Raw genomic sequence first — 17,822 nt, forward strand, 5'->3', positions numbered from 1 at the left:
GTACATATCTATCACCAATTATTTTCAATGTAAATGGATTAAATGCTCATAGGAGGACTGAGTGGATAAGAAAACAAGACCCTTACATGTGCTGCCTCCAAAAGACTTCAGTTTGAAAGACACACAGAAAGTAAAGGGATGGAAAAAGATATTTCATGAAAATGGAAATGAAAAAAACCCAAAAAAAGCTGGGGTAGCAATACTTAGACAAAATAGACTTTAAAATAAATTCTATACAAGAGACAAGGATTCCACTTAAGGGTATTTATCTGAAGAAACCCAAATGCTCCTTCAAGGGGACATATGCATCCATTTGTTCATTGCAACATTGTTTACAATGGCCAAGATGTGGAGGCAGCTTGGCTGTCTGTTGATGGATGAATGGATAGGGGAGGTGGTATATATACAATGGAATATTATTCAGCCTTGGAAAGGAATGGGTTCTTGCCATGTGCGGCAGCATGGATGGACCTGGAGGATATTATGCTGAGTGGAGTATGTCAGACAGAGAAAGACAGATGCAATGTGATTTTGCTTATATGTGGAACGTAAAGAACAAAATAAAACAGAAACAAACTCATAGATACAGAAAACATTTTGATGATTGCCAGAAGGGAGGGGGCTTGAGGGTGTGGGTGAAAGAAGGGATTAAGAAGTACAAACTGGTTGTTACACAGTAGTCATGGGGATGTAGGGTATAGCATAAGGAATACAGTCAATAATATTGTAGTAACTCTGTATGGTGTCAAATGGGTACTAGATTTATCAGGGTGATAGATGGGACAGGTTTGGGGGCAGGGCGGAAAAGGTGAAGGGATTAAGAAGTATAAACTAATAGTTACAAAACAGTCATGGGGGTGTAAAGTAAAGCATAAGGAATATAGTCAATAATATGGTAATAACTGTGTAGTGCCAGGTGGGTACTAGACTAGTCAGGGGATCACTTCTTAAATTACATAAATGTCTAACGACTGTGCTGTACACCTGAAATTAATACAAAGTAATATTGAATGTTACCTGTGATTGAAAAATTAAAAAAGGGGGGAAAAGGTGAAGGGGAATAAGAGGTCCAAATTTCCAGGTATAAAACAAATAAGTCATGGAGATACAATGCACAGCATAGAGAATATAGTCAATAACATTGTGATAGCTTGGTACAGTGTCCGATCATTGCTGGACTTAGCATGGTGATCACTACTTCAGGTATATAAATGTTGAATAACCATGGTATATAACTGTTAGCTATATTTTAATAAAATCTTTTAAAAAATAAAAAGAAACCTGTAACAAAGTACATCAAATTGGAATAGCTTGAATTCTGCAGAAAAGCAAATAGTAGTTGTCATGCGGGGGACCCTGCCCGCTGCGCCATGTGTCATGCGGGGCGGCCTGCGGGGTCTCAGCTCCCACTACCCACATAAGAACACAGGATATGGTGAGGCCAAAAAGGAACACCCACGGAGTCATAAGTAGGGGAGTCATATCACTATATTCTTGCTGGCGGCATCCGTCTCTCTGCAATCCGCTCTTGCTAGCTCAGCCACCATCTTCTTGCTAGCCCCCATTTTGCTGCTAGCGTAGCCACAGCAGTTATATTAGTGGCCAGTGGCTCACTGGTTACAGCTGATGGCCAACGAGCCACAGCTGATGGCCATCCGATCACAGTTGATGGCCATTTACCTAAGCCAGCACCCCTCCACGTGAGGCCGAGAGCCTGGAAGCTGCGCTCTGGGGCTCTGTCCCCACAGGTTCTTATAACATTAAAGCTTTTTGAGTCAGTAAGAACTTCCAATAACATGAAAGCTGAGTGGTATATTTTTAACACTTCTGTTTCTAGAATATGCAAAGAACTTGGGGATTGTTTTATTTTTTTTTTTTTAATTGGTAAAAAAAACTTCTCAAAGCAAAGTTTAGGATTTTTAGTGTGTTTTATAATTTGGAAAAAAAATGTCAAATTTTAATATCAATAGATAAAATTTGGATTTTACTTTAGAGGAACACATATTTCATTTTAAAAGTTATAATTTGCTCCATACTAAGAATAAGAATGCTTTACACTTACATGATACTTTTCCGCTGCAAAGTTTTAAAAATAATTTATATTAAGTGGTAAGTATGACTTGGATCAGTAGCTCTTCAATGAATCAGAGGTGAAAATGAAGCTTTTTTACATGAAATTCTGGCCCATTTCAGGGATTCAGAGCATACATTTTCTTTTTATGAGATTTGTCTTCAAATAGTGAGATAGAACCACTAATGTTTCCAATTCATAAGCAATATCAAGAAAGCTCTGTATAATAAATATATAAGTACAGTGTAAGTACAAACCTTGCAAAATAAATAAATTTAAACACCAACTCAATCTACTTTTGCTTTAAAAAATGGTTAAGTTTTTTGTTAAGATGTTACAACTCAGTAGATATTAAATTACACGTTATTCTAAATTAATTTTGTGAAAACCAAAAGTGGAATAATCTGTGAATATATAAGCAATAAACTTAAAAAAACAAAAACAAAAGACGCCAAATCACTCTATACGTAAAAAGAAATCCTCAAGAAGAGTACACTATGGTACACAATATAGAAACTAAATTGCATTACTCTTTAATGAATCTTATGGGACATATTTACATTTGCAATGCCCAGAAGCTTCCAATGCTCAGCCTTAAAATGTATGACTAAACTAGCTTGCTTGTTTTCAGACCTTTGTGCCTCTTAGTCCCAGTTTTCTAAGTCAAGTCAGCAAACTATGGCCGTTGGGCTAAATTCAGCCTGCCACCTGTTTTGGTGTGGCTCTTGAATTAAGAATAGTTTTTAAATTTTATATGCTTGAGAAAAAAATCCAAAGAGGAATATTTGTGATATACAAAAATTGTACGAAATTCCAATTTCAGTGTCTATAAGTAGTTTTATTGGAACCCAGCCATGCTTATTCATGTGTTATTTTCTACGGCTGCTTTTGCACTACGACAGCCGAGCTGAGTAGTTGCAACAGAGAACGTATGGCCCATAAAGCCTAAAATAGTTACTGTCTGGCCCTTTACAGTCAGTTTGCTGACACCTGTTCTAAGTCAATTATTGCAAGCTTAGCAATTTTTTTTTTTTTTTTTTTTTTGTAAAGTGGGAATCTCCTGGGCTTCTTTGTGTCATTCATCAGGAAAATGGTTGGTAACTAGCCCTGTGCCATTTTGCTTGTCCTCAGTGTGGAATTCACGTCATGTGTGAAGAAGGCTTCGGTTAAGAAATCATCAATTTCCAGTTTTAAGTCGAATGAAAACAAGGAAATTATATTTGTTTCCATCATGTTCGTTCTTGACTTTAAATTCTTGCCCAAAGATCATCACCTGTAAAGTTGTATACATATAGGCTTGTTAATATATTGTAAATAAAGGAGCAGAAACATTTACAATGCAGCAAGGGTTTAGTGTCCTTTGACCAATAGTAACCCACAGTTCTGGTGGCTGGTTTGGGATGAGACTATTTCCTATAAACTCACAATGTTGTAACATGATGTCCCTAGGAGGTGGAATGTTAGCCCATTTCTGTCCTGGAACACCATGTTCTTTAGAAAGATTTTTTAAAGCACAATCAAACTGTTCAACTTCTTTTTAAAAAGGTGGAATTCTTCAACAACTATATTTATTAATTCCAATAAAAGTAAGGTAAATAATTGTTTAGAAATTCTTAGAGTATTACAAAGGGTTAACACTTGAAACTTTAGAGGTAAAAATTTTAAAACAAATATATGAAATATGTTACTCAGAAAGCAGTAAAAATACTAAACTTGTTTTCTTCTAGCATGTCCAGAAAGGCCTTTCCTTTTTCATAAGTGCTCTCTCTTGGATATACCATTTTTAAAGGAGTTCTTAACATGGGCTGTATATTCCCATAGATGTACCCATGCAATTTTTAGAGAAGCTTCCCCAAGTTTAAGCAAAGTCAAGGTCAGCTGGATGATTCTGAAAGTTACCTTGCTACAGGAAAATTGAGTCCAAGGGCATTCGTTTAAATCACAACTATCCTCCCTACTCTCTCCTAAAATATGAGCAATTGGTAATGCTCATTATAGCAAGCATATTATTATTTTTATTTTAAATTAAAGTTTATTGGGGTGACAATTGTTAGTAAAGTTACATAGATTTCAGGTGTACAATTCTGTAATATATCATCTATGTATCACATTGTGTGTTCACCACCCAGAGTTAGTTCTCCTTCCATCACCACATATAAGCATATTATTTTTAAGTCAGATTTCTGGTGGAGTTGTGTTCTTATGTACTTAATGTAATCTTATAGCATAATGAGGGCTTATGTGCAGAGTGTAACTTCACTATATCACGACAGAGGTTATAATACAGAGATACGAATAACATTATCACCCCTATGATTTATTTGATGCTAAATTCTTGATACAGAAAACAGTATTTTAAATTGTGATCCTTTCAGCCTGTTCACAGACCCTCTACAATGGTGAGTCATTTTCTAAGTTAGAGGCTCAACATTGGTGCTTAGTCCGAAAGCTCATGGCTTTTGGAGAAGGCACTGGTTGTCTGAGTGACACAGAGCAGAAAAGGAAGTGAGTTTGGAACTTAAAAACATTGGGATACCAACTGGATCCCAACAACGGAGAAAGGGTGCTGAAGCTTCTCAGGGCCTGGGCAGCCAGGAGCTTCAGCACTGTGCATATTCACTATTAGCTGAGGCGATGTGGTGTGGACTGCGCCATACAGCCTTTCTTTCCAATGAGCCTTTGCTTACAGAACCTACACAACTCTGACTGTGAAGAGTAGCTAGATGTGCAGATACTCTGGTGGAGATGATTTCCTGTGTTTGGCTTTGTCTGTTGTTTTGGCAAGAGCTTTGTAAGTGTAATGCGGGCACCAATTAGTTTAGGAGTTTCTCCTTAAATGTAGAAACATGGACTCAACATACCGGGCCTTCTTTTGGGCTGTTATACATCATAGTTGGCTCTGTGAAGAGGTATCAATGAATTCTTTGAGTGTGAGCTTCTACAATTCTATGTAAGGAATTCCAGACTGAGACAGACAGATGATGACGCTCTGCTGTGTAAGCAACAGCGAACTTCCCTGTGCTGCTGGTCTTGTGTGAATTTTATTTTTTATTTTTGTCTCTTCTGCATTTTAAATCTTAGAACTACAACACAATAGGTAAAAAGGAGGCTTTCATAGTCCCTTGGGTTCGTTAAGAAACTACGTGAAAAGAAGAAATCTATGTTTTGTTTCCTCACCTGCTGCTTTAAAACAATTCAGGTTTCATCTAAGTAATTTGTTTGAAGGTAGAATGAAAGTTACCCTGCATGTGAATGCCAACCGGCGGGGCTGGCAAGCAAAGGCCTCATTTATAGCAGTTCTGTTATTTTGCTTGCTTTTTAATCATCCTGCCCTGAATGACAGATTTTTATTTTTTTAAATGAGGCGGAAGGAGTTGAGGTGGGGGAGGCCGAATCAAACCTAAATTGTAAAACCATAAAACTATATAAATCCAAAGGAGTGAAAGCTGAAAGCAGCCCCTCAAGAGTATTTATGTGAGTTACCAATAATTAAGACAGTTCAGTATCTGACGAAATAAGGCTGGTGTAGTAGCTTGGGCAAATTGGCTGTCCTCTGGGGGCCTTTGTTGAGTTATCTACAGAATAAGGAGGTCTAACGTTTAAATGCTGAAGGTACACATATCTTCAGAGCACTTTTCTTGTTTTGGTACCATGCCTACCTCCCTTAGGGGACACTGTCCATTCGGAAAAGACAAAAGATAACTGCGTAAACTATGCCTTACAAAGCAGTGTAAGTTGACCCATTGCCGAACGGTGCACTGACTTCATGTACCTGGTAAAACATGCTACCTGTGGTCACGGTCGATAGTCTATCGCGTCACTGGAGGACAAGCCTCCCACAGGTTTTTCCTCCTTGTTTTGGACGCTTTCTGAGGCCAAGACCTGAGAAGGTGATGGGACTCCTCGGGGCTGTTTCGTTGACTTGGTGAACTTCTTGAATTCACTTGCAAAAGAAATGCCTTTTCTTTTGTCCTCTCGGGATGCCTGTGGAAAACAAGAACTCTCCATTGGTACTAGGATAAAGCCGAGGCCCTCCGTTGCCTGACATGATATCAGAAAGAACCCTTCCCTCTTCTGTCCGGAGAGCTTTGGAAAGAAAGGCTGAGGGACTCCCCTCTCAGGATTGCTTAACCCCAGAGGGGAAGACTTTTATTTTCCCACAGTGAAAACAAAGCCAAACAATTTTCTCACCGCTAAATTCCTTGACTCAGAAACCTTTTCCGAGATTTCACTATCTCCCACGTCTGATTACAGCATAGTTATGAAAATCAAATAATTAGTGAAGAGAAAAAAAACACCATGACTTTTACCTGCACCTGCTCCTTTAGCTTCAGGATGAATTTTCCTGCACCTCTCCACTTGCTTTGGGCTTGAAACACACACTCCTGATCCAAAAGGACCCGCTGCGAGGACTTCGCGGTGGCAGACTTCTTGTTCGAAGTGTCTTTCACCACCTCTTCCAGAAGCACATAGTCGCTTGGGTTGGGGTTGCTCAGGATGCTATAGGAGTATTTGGCTTTGCACAAGGTCTGAAAGATGAATTAGGATAAACTGGATAAAGCCTCAGTGTCTCCAACACCTGCATCCATTGTAAATGAAACCTGAAGGTGGAAAACTCATCAACTTTTAGAGATGGAGGGGCTTTTTCAGATCCACTCCTCATTTTACACTTGGGTGGTTGTAGCTTATCACGTACTTTCCTACATTACCTCATTTAGCTTCACAACAGCCCGTGATTTAGGTATTATTATCCCCATTCCAGACTGGGAACTTAAGCAGATGCCAGAGGATGCACAGCTGAGAGTAGAATAACGACTTGAAATGGGCTGTCTGTGCAGTGAGGCTCAGAGACACCAAGGTCACGCAGACACTGAGGGGCCTGAATCCTGACCCTCAGACGCCTCTCTGTCCCACTACGCTGTCGCTGCACCAAAGAGTCTTAGAAATTGAAGGCATTTTAAAATGTACTCGGTCTCACTTCTCATTTAGTACAAGATTATCTCTCACTTATGTATTTGTCCACGCATCAAATGTTTAGTTAGGGCCTACTGTGTCCCAGATACTGTATTATACTTTGGAGACACAAAAGTGCACAAAAGAAACATACATCTGGGTACTCTTGGAGTTCAAAACCTATAATGGAGGTTAATATTAACCAAATTACCATGCAATAATAGCCAATAGCATTTAAACAGTGCTTATGTGCGAGGCATTATACAGCTCACATATATTTACTGACTTAATAATCACAACTCGGTGAGGGAAGTTCTATTATACTATCTCCATGGTATCTGTGTGGTAACTTACCACATAGCAGCATGCTGGAGCCAGCTGGAGCGCGTTAGTGAAATCAGGGTGGGAGTATTTATACAACAGAAACTGGCAAACACTGCAAATCAGAGCTTTGTTTTTTAATTTTTATTGTTAAAACTTTTTTTTTTAAGAAGCCAGTTTACCAGTACACCATTAGAACTAAGGTACAGATATTAAATAACTTGCCCAAGATCTCAGAGCTTGTAAAGTAGAGCTGGGATTTCAATCTGGAGCTACTGGATCTAGTAGAATCTGTGTTAATTAACCATTATGCTATACCACTTCTCAAACGGGTGTTTAACAAACACAAAGCCTGACAAGGCTTCAAAGAAAGGAAATACAGTTCTTTACAACTGTACACAGAGACGCATGCCACAGAGGAGGGGAGAGGGGCAGAGCAGGCCTCCTGCTTGTCCTCTGATGGACCTTGAGAGATGCTCATTAGGTATTGGCTTAGGCATTTCTGGGACCATGAAATTACTCTGCACAGCTGCCTCCTAAATGTATTATTAGTGCTGCATAGAGAGCCTGACTCACAGCAGACACTAAGGAAGTATCTGAAGGGATGACCTACTGTGTTTCCCTGAATATAAGACCCAGCTGGACCATCAGCTCTAATGCATCTTTTGGAGCAAAAATTAATATAAGACCAGGTATATTATATTATATTATATTATATTATATTATATTATATTATATTATATTATATTATATTATATTATATTACATTACATTACATTACATTATATTATATTATATTATACCAGGTCTTATATTAAAATAAGCCCAGGTCTTATACTAAGTTTTGCTCCAAAAGACACCTTAGAGCTGATGGTCCGGCTCGGGCTTATTTTTGGGGAAACATGGTAATATTTCCCAGCCTGAAGAGGCACACTCTCCCTTTTCAGGTCCCCATTGGCCTAGAACTTCATTCCTAAAATGAGCTGACATCTGATCTGACCCACTAATTTACACTGAGGACAGGACTGAGGGGAGGGGAGGGGCTTTGACCTGCTGAATGACGTCCTGCGCGGTGCTGACGCGGGGTGCTTTGATGACTGTTCGAGGTTGTTCTGGCGAAACATCATGCACATGGACAAAGAAACTCTCCTCCTCCGAGCTCAGGATCACCTCTTTGTCATCCTGAACAAGGCTTTTCTCTTCTAGGTTCTATGTTATAAAAAGAACAAAAGTATGAGTAAGTGGTGAGATGATACAGAATAAGGGAAGGACAACCCAACAAAAATTTGAGCCATGTCTTGCCATTGTGACACAACTCCTTAGCTTTGTATTGCACACACTAGTTAATATCTCATAAACGATGCTAAGAGGACATACATGCCTTAGAGAAAGAAAGTTCTGTAAGTGTTTCTGCTGATGTTCACAAACCGATAAGGTCTGGCCCAGGGAAAGCCAGTAGACCTGCTTCTATTTATAGCTGTGGAGTGTGAGTCCAGATCAACTGTAGATACATTTGTAAAATAATAATATACCATTTGGCAAATACCGAAAGCCACATAAGAACACAGTAAATTAAATGTAAGAGAAAACCCACCCATTCTCATAAGAAATGCTAGGCATCTGAAATGTGAGACTGACCTTCAGTCAGGCTAGAAGAACAAAATCCACAGTCAAAAGGCTAAAACTATGGCTGGAGGTAAGGCACATTGGAATGGATATTGAAAAAATAATTATGAGAATTGGTCATCAGGTTGATTGGCTTTTGGTGAATTGGCTTCCAGTAAATTTTACATATACAATTATTCATATATATATATATGTATAATGTAGTTAGATATATCGATAGACATACATATCTTATTAAACATTTTCAAACAGTACCGAAATAAATCAGTAAAAAGGCAAACTCTTCCCACTCTCACCTTTTTTCCTTCTCTCTCTCATTTTCCATAAAAAACACTGTTAGGTTATACATCCTTCTAAACATCTGCTATGGATATATAAATGTATTTTTGTGTATGTGAATAGATATGTACAATGAAATCCTGGAATTATGTGAATTTAGATAAAATGTGATTGTCAAATGGCTCCTGTTTGTTAACCCTGTTCTCAAATGAGAGTAGCATGAGGGGCAGGAAAGAGAAGGAGAGGCAAGGCAAGTACGCACTAGGCAACCCATCTCAGGAAGCGAGGATTTGGCAGGAAGGTCCTCCAATCCCAGCATTCTGCTAGCCTAATGTCCTCAGATCAGGCCCCCGCAGTGGTGTTAACCAGCCAGAAGAACCCAAGAATCATCCCTGTCCTGAAAATTCCACAGCCTCGGGACGCATAATTGTCCCCATTAATATTCAAGTCAAAATGGACAACTGCCACCAGGTGGCACCAAACTAGCCAGGACCAGAAAGGACTAGTAGCTCCTGGAGCTTCTTGCCAACCAGCCACACAGGCTCCCCCCAATCATTTCATTAATCTTGCAGTCGTGGTCCCTACAATTGACATGACTGAAGATTTTGGACCCCATTCATTATATTACGGGTGGGTGGGGGAGAGTTATTGTCTATTTTTATTACATAAAATTAGTTTGTACTTGACTTCCTATACTGTTCAACACCTTGTTTTTTCTCCCCACTTAAAATATTGTGGTCACCATGTCAATTCCTACAGATTTTACCGGATTATATGTCATTGCATTGACCACAATATACTTAACCTCAGGGAGTGGGGTTGGGTGGTAATTCACATGACATAATTTTCAGGGCCCTGAAAACCAGGAAGCAAGCAAGCAAAAACCAAAAAAGGTTCTAACGGCCACATAAACTATCCTGACAGCCATGCACTTTTATTTTTAAAGGAGTTCCTTAGAACCCCACTCAGAGCTTATTTATTTTTAAGGAATTTTCAGTTGCAATGGAAACCACAGGTAACGACTGTAACAGTAGCCATCACTCGTACAGCCCTTTACAGTTTACTAAGCATTTCCCTACGAATTGTCTATGTGTTTGGCATGAGTACTTTGACAGTCTTTTTGAGTCAAGCAGGGTAGTTTCTATTACAGATTTTACACATTAGGGCACAGAGATTTACAGGAGTCAGATGAACTCTCCAAGGTCGTCTAATATGTGGCAGAGTCATGTTTGATTTCAAATCCAGCAGGTGTCAGAGGAGGGCATACTGACCACAGGAAGATGTGACACTTGCCAGCTTGACAGGTCACAGAGAGCTGTGTGGGGACTTTTAATATATGGGCAAACTGCTTATATATCTTAGTAGTTCCACAGAGTAAAATAAATGAAAATACTTACAACTCTAATCTATCAACTATTCTAGTGCCTGCTTGCATTCAGTAATTCTTGAATTCATTTATCCCACCAGTAAATCTGTCCTGTGTGCCACTATGCACCAGGTAAACCTAGATACATTAAATGTGATTTGTTATCTTTTGAGATACATTTCAGTTGTTTCAAAAATCTCCTCCCAACAAAGGCATATAAAGGAGTTTGCTGTATTCCATTCATCAGAAAATGCTTGTTTGCCTTCTCTGCTAATTTATCCCCCTTTTTCTTCAAAATGTTTCTCTTCCACCAGCCCTTATTAAACATTTAGTGCTGAGAAAACTACTGCCTGTTGTCGTACACATTTTAAATTGCACATGGGCTTCCCTAACTGCCCCAGCCCTTCCAACCATATGAGAAAGGCCCACTCAACAGCCCGCTCACATTTCCTCCTGCCCACTGCCTCCCACAGTGCTGGGTGTGGATGATCTACGAGGACTGACACGCCAGCCTGGGCCACAGGGGATGGTGGAAACAACACTGAGCTGGAAGCCATGAGACTCCAGTTCTTTCTACTTCTCACCCTGTTGTGATTTAACCTCTCTGAACCTCCGTTTCCTTGTTATGTGGAGAATGGTTTCCATTGTATCATGAGATCATTCAAAATAGAGAGTGCTGGAGAGCTGTAAACACTGTAAACCATTATGCAACTATATGATTTCAAGAATTCACTGAAATTGTCACTTACAGGGTACGTTTTTACATATGGCAAAGACAATTAGAAATAGGAAAAAAGTTAGAGAGAAATTAAAGACAGCTTCAAAAGTCCAGGTGAGCCCTGTGGTATTTTTCTCAGAAAGCTATTGTTATTAGCACTGCTTTTTCTCTGGCTTAGCGATTTGCATGTCTGATGGGGAGAGGAAGCTGGGAGACAATTACATTTCTTTGCTTACATGAAGTGTCATTTTATGGTCTAAAGCAAGGCGAGGAGGGAAGGAGGCAGTGGCTCTGGGTCGCAGAGGAGATGCTGGAGTTCTGCCGAGGCCGCAGGCCATGTTCACAGTTAAGTACAGAATGAAAAAGTAACACATGATGCTAAAAGTGGGCTCTTTATTGTCTCCCAACAAGCAAAGACCACAGGTGGACATTTGACCACTGTGTCCCAACAAGCAAAGACCACAGGTGGGCATTTGACCAGTCACGCTCTGTTACATGCCCCAAAGGAGCAGATCCTGTGCCCAGAACAGGGCCTGGCACATATCAGGTGCTCAATAACTATTTATTTAATCGAATTGTTGAATGGACTCAACTGCTTGGTTATTGACATATCATGAGGCATGGTTGTCAATGCTGGAACAATAACCTTATGTTTTAAACTGACCATCATTTTTAAAAATGGCAGTTTAGTTAGTGTGCACGTATTCAGAAACAAAAAAGGGTTCCATCAACACATCCCAACAGGAGCCAACCACTCTGGAGCCGACACGAAGTCACTGTACTTGTTTCCTTCATGGGAACCATCGCGGGAATATTAGTGAACAGAATGTAATTTTGTATGAATTCTGAGCAAAGCTGAGAGATTATTCTTACTTTGTGTGATGTGATGAAGTGTCGAAGAAATACTGTTGTTTTACGTATACACACAGAGCCTTTTATTAGCTAAAATTTAACAGGCACTAACAGGAAGGCAACCAGCCCCCAAATGCAAAATGCCTACAGGCCTTGCCATACACAGTTCTGTGACGCTCACAACGACGTCTTTTCACACACACAAATAAAATACTGGACATGCAGCTGAGGACGTGTGTAAAGAATCCTTTGAGTTTTGGCTGGCTTTGTTTTATAAGGGATGATTTTTAGCATGAATTTCTGTAACTTAGAGATAACATTCTGACTATGTGCAGAAGAATAAAATCATCTCTCCACATGTACTTCAGGAGAATAATATAAAGCAAGTTGGAATTAGAAGAAATTCTGAATTTGAGGGAGGTAACCAGTGGGGAGGTGGTTAATGACATGAGGCTGTTCCTGTGTAGGCTGCGCCCAGACACACTTACTTCCTGCTGGGTTTTTAAGACAATCCTGCCAACGTATCCCTCTTCTGGAAACCAGCTGCTTAAAATCTGCATGATCTCTTCTTCTGGACCAATGGATCTCTGGAACGGTAGTTTTCTGCATTCATTCTTTTCTTTAGATATAAAATATTTTTCTTCCATCAAGAAATAGTCTGTGACAATAGGTTTGCTGTCTTGGTCAGTGGTCAGAATCTGAAGATAAAGCAAAGGCAAATTTAGCACACCTCTGAGGAGCAGGCAAAAACTTTAATTCAAAACATGTCTATTTTTGTGGGGTTCAGATAACTTTGAGGTTCCATTTATAAGTGAAACCTACTCGGGAGGGTTGCATAATTCTTTTTGGAAGGTCTAAGGATTCTCTTATGTCCAAAAGGATTGTTTATGTCTACTCTGGACAAGGACACAATTTATTCATAATCCCCAGGCAGCATAACTCGTTTTCCCAGTTATATTGGAAGGCGAGCTCCTATGGAATTAACACCTTCAGGTTTTCCAAACTAGGAATTTAGCTTCTTGTAACCTTGTAACACAGGTTTAGGGCAAAGAACCTATCCAGCTTTTACCAAGATAATCTCTCAGTCATCTTCTAATCGCATTTGATCTAAGTTCCTGGGAATTCTCCCTTCAATAAACTCTTGACAGTGTTCCTAGAGGCCTGTTTTCTTCGTTGGCTACTGACCCTGGCAGTCAAACAGAGTGGTTGAGACAAGGCTTAGGAGCCAGACAGACCTGGGTCTGAGGTCTGCCTTTAATACTTACTGGCTGTGAGGTGCTGGGCAAGATGTTTAACCCTTTGGAGGTTCAGTTCCTTCTTATGAAATGGAAACAGTAAGAGTAATGAGGGGAAGCAGAGTCTGCCATCCTGAAATATGCCTTTTGGGATACTGATTATTTTAGGCTGGTTATTTTCAAGAAACAAACGACTCAGAGAGAAATTTTAACCTTCCATGTTACTGCCTAAAAGGACTTAGACGGGACTAGCTCCAGGAAGGGGGATATCATTATAGATAACTACAGGTTCATATGAACTAGGTGTGAACCAAGCAAGACCTATGTAATCACAAAGTCCTCTCTCTGTCTCACTGTGAAAGATGCCCCATCAAACATTTATTTACCAAACACCTGCTTTTCCATCTGCATGAGAACTGCCTTCCTGCCCTATGAAGTGTCACACCAAAACCTCCCCTTCTCTTTAGCTCAAGAGGGCATATAAGCATTAACTGCCGATCTGTCCTTGGGTCTCATATTCTTATGGAACCGCTATAGGTACATACGTAATAAATTTGGTTATTTTCTCCTGTTAATCTGTCCCATGTTAATTGGATTATTAGTCCAGCCAGAACAATTTAGAAGGTGGGAGGAAAATTCTTTATCTACCTCCTCAGTAACTACCTCTTAATTTTCTTTTGTTTTATGATTGAGGCAGTGGTTATAAAGCACAACGGGCACATTATGAGAACTCATAAACACTAGCCATCATTACAGTTACTCTTATGGATGTATTCTTTCACTCCTATTGTATGGGTTACTGACAAAAGGCTAAACTCGAAGTGGGTGACGGGAGAAGGCTGCCACCATCTGGCCTGGATTAAGCAAACACCCTTCTCCTGAATACCTGGCACTGCTGTGTGTCACTTGGAGAAAAAGCAGAATGAATCGAGGATGGTGGTGGCAGAAGATTCTCAGGAAGACTCTGCTCTCTTCACCCCAACCCTAGGTCCGTAATTGATGCCGGGCTCTGCATTCTATGATGCAAGACAACTACGACTACAGGAATAATTTAGGACACGAAGCTTCCAGGAGTAGGTCTGTTGGCATTGTCACCTCCCTGAGGGGCCAGTGTCCCTCCCTCCTTAGTCCTGCATTACATCCATGTGGTTGTTCGCATGGGGTGACAACAAAGTAATGAGCTGCGTTTTATGGGTGGCCCATGGGAATATTCTCTTGCTTCATATCTTCACATTTTATAGCGTCTCCCAAACCCCAACAGTGCTTTGTGATGGTAGATACTGAAGTTCACGGACTGATTGATTTAAAAAGCAAACACCTTGGGAGTAGCTTCTGTTTGATAATCTTTGAAATTTGGCCCTTAAGCTGTTTTCTCTAAGTTAACTATAAAATGTTGGGCAAAGGTTGGCCTGTCCATAGATACTGCCCCTCAAAGGACACCACTACTTATTAACACGTATTATATATGGTGCATCAATGGGTTTTCATCCCTCAAGCATTCTACAATGCCCATTACATTTCATCATATGCCCTAACTTCAGGGGAGCCCCCTGGTCATGTCCCTTGGTCTCGGCTCCCCTTGGCCTACTCCCAAGTAGAAGAAGGAACTCTGAAATGGTTAAGGACAAAATAGTTTGCAAGGATATTAGGCCACTGTGCCAAGCAAGGGTGGAGCTTCTAGTGTGAAGAGAAAAGGAATTACACATGTAGCTGCCATGCCCTTTCGAGGAGCTGCCTTCCTCTCTGGATGCTGCTCTTTGCTCCTGTATTTCTCAGTCTTATCAGTCCTCCCACAGGGGAGCGTCCCTGCCTGCAGAAAGCCACCAAGACCTCTGGGGGATCCAGAGCAGAAGTGGCTCAGCATGAGGGGACTTAGGCCAGTTACGCTACAGGGTTTGGGGTAACAGGTTCTCATCCTCTTGTTGTAGGCCTTCCACACCTCTTTGTATCATTAGAGGTATAGGACCTCAAAGGTCAAGATCAAATGCCAGGGGAAGGGGGAAAAAGGGGCTTTTCAACATGCAAATGAAGGCCTAATGCTAGAGGGGCCAAAGATGTCTTCTTGGCCTGTGGTCCATCCTTATGCTCTAAGAATCTGATCCAACTCCTAGAATGACAAACAGCATTCATTCAGCTCGTGTGCAAATTCTGGCTGACTAGTAAGCTCTGCGTGTCTGGGTTCAGTGGGAAAGAGCACACGTGGCGGGAAAGCCACTCGTTCTGGTCTTTATCCTTCTTGAGCCCAGTGTTTTCATGTGGCTGAAGAATTCTTAAAAATTCTTCTGTAAGGTAGATTGTTTCACTGGAACCAAGATCCCCTCAGACCATTCGTAGGGTGGCTCGGGGGACTTACTTGTTGGAGAAGCTGCTTTGCCTTGGTGCTGCCATTTATAGAGAAAACGGTAAAGGGCTCTGGACCTGGGACCCCATGCACCGTGACTCTGTGAGTCTGCAAACATTTTCTTTCTTCTGTATTAAACATCTGTCAAGGAAGAGCACATGGTTTCCTATTCATTCTCATTCTCATGCAATTTCCAGGTTCTATTCAACACAGAAGTGCTAGTTCTTAGTATGTAGTATGTACAAGGACATGTAAACGCAAAAGCAGAGCATCCTTTTATAACCTGACACATCTTTTTGTGGTTGAAGAAGCAATGGTGCATCTGCCTGAATAGTGTAGGGAGGATATTTAGCAGCATACCACCAAAATGTTGATTTATTTTACAAAACAGTGTCTCTTTCCATCATAATGATGGGACTGACATCCAAAATGTATGTTTGTCCTTACTTATGAACTGACATTCAACAGTGTCTATTGAGTTTCACCCGTCTTTAGGGCACTGGGCTAGAATTTTGGATGGTAAGATGACAAATAACATAGTCTCGCAAGTAAAGCACTTTCCTGAGGTCTATGAGTCATTCTAGCAAATTACTGAAGCTGAGGAGGGGGTTGTGGAGTCTCTTGAATTTATAGCCTAGAAGTAGGTCAGAAGTGCCAGTCACAACTTGGGACTTGTGAGTGGCAGCTGAGATGTGAGTTGTCTTCTGGGACTGAGCCTTTAACCTGTGGGATCTCATGCTAACTCCAGGTGGACAGTGTCCAAATTGAACTGAAAGGTGTGACAGCCAGCTGGTGTCAGAGAGCTGGAGAAGTAATGCTGGAAATGACACCACACATTCAGTGTCTGAAGCACTGTGAGGAACAACAGTTCACTCACAGCAGCGTGGAATCCTCCGCTCTCATAGGCATTGAGGGCAGCCAACCCAGAGTAGGGCAGCAAGCCTGGCCTTGCCTTTCTGAAAGCCCCTGATTCTTGCGCTTAGGTACCAGGAAGCCCTGCTCCTGTTTCCTCTGGAAACGACCGATGCAATACCTCCCTCCACTTTGGCCAAAGTGCTGCTCTCAACCTTGGCCATACCTTGAAGGGAAAAGGAGGAGAAGCAAAGAAAACAAGGTCGAGGACAGAGAGAGGAAGCTGACGAGGTGAGGGAAAGAGAAGGAGAGAAGAAAGCAGGGCTATTTGGAAGTGGCAGTGTTCATTGTGAGCATATAAGATGCTTTTCCAAGGGTTGGTAGGACTATGTCGAAGTATAAGATTGATACGACAGTGATCAGATTATTAAACATGTAATGAGGCAATCGGTGGACACCCTTTTAATTTGTCTTTAAAGAGAAAGCAGAATGGAATTAACCAGGGTGGGGACAGAGCCAGGAGTGCAGTTTCCAGGCTCTCACCCTCACGTGGAAAGGTGCTCACTCGGTAGTAAATGGCCATCAACTGTGATTGGATGGCCATCAGCTGTGGCTAGTTGGCTGTCAGCTGTAACCAGTGAGCCACTGGCCACTAATATAACTGCTGTGGCTATGCTAGCAGCAAATGGGGGCTAGCAAGAAGATGGTGGCTGAGCTAGCAAGCGCAGATTGCAGCTAGCAAGTGGGGTTGGTTGGCAGAGAGAAGTGGATCCTCCTTCCTGTGTCTCCAACCCAGTCGCCAGCGAGACTATAGTGGTATGACTCCCCTACCTATGGCTCCGTGGGTGTTCTTGTTTGGCCTCACCATGTCCTGTGTTCTTACATGGGGAGCGGGAGCAGAGACCCCTCATGGCACCCCACATGACACCAGTCAATTAAAGCAGTGTTGCTTGTTCAAGTAAACAAACGTACACTACTGGGGTGAACACTAGTCTTAGGTTCTCAATCTTCACTGGGCATGAACCTTCCCTGGGGCACACACTGATTCTGCAATGGTGCCACTTTTTGCGGGGCTCCTCTCCTGTCCCCGAGAGCGCAGATTCTGCCTCTCCCCAAGCCAGGTATCTGTTCCGTATCACCAGCAGTACCTGGTGGCACACCCCACCCTGCTCGCCTGTGATGTCTGAAGAAGCCAAGGATTTTCCGGG

General features: G+C 41.3%; 1 protein-coding gene across 5 annotated transcripts in view; it reads right to left on the minus strand.

Moving 5' to 3' along the window:
• Nucleotides 1-2,581: 2,581 nt before the first annotated feature.
• PLCE1 (phospholipase C epsilon 1) overlaps nucleotides 2,582-17,822 on the minus strand; it is a 290,230-nt gene continuing 274,989 nt past the window's right edge. For 4 of the 5 annotated variants that reach the window (XM_019739784.3, XM_019739792.3, XM_019739811.3 and 1 more), the window contains 6 exons: nucleotides 15,775-15,903; nucleotides 12,675-12,884; nucleotides 8,396-8,554; nucleotides 6,382-6,600; nucleotides 5,844-6,055; nucleotides 2,582-3,344 (listed from right to left, as the gene is read on the minus strand). In XM_019739784.3, coding sequence (XP_019595343.3) covers nucleotides 5,867-6,055; nucleotides 6,382-6,600; nucleotides 8,396-8,554; nucleotides 12,675-12,884; nucleotides 15,775-15,903 — 906 coding nt within the window. In that variant the 3' untranslated portion in view covers nucleotides 2,582-3,344; nucleotides 5,844-5,866. The remainder of the gene's footprint in view (nucleotides 3,345-5,843; nucleotides 6,056-6,381; nucleotides 6,601-8,395; nucleotides 8,555-12,674; nucleotides 12,885-15,774; nucleotides 15,904-17,822) is intronic. The other variant, XM_019739801.3, reaches the window with a different exon arrangement.

This window comes from Rhinolophus sinicus, chromosome 15 (assembly GCF_057876585.1).
Source record: "Rhinolophus sinicus isolate RSI-liver-muscle chromosome 15, RSI-T2T, whole genome shotgun sequence".
Taxonomy (NCBI): domain Eukaryota; kingdom Metazoa; phylum Chordata; class Mammalia; order Chiroptera; family Rhinolophidae; genus Rhinolophus; species Rhinolophus sinicus.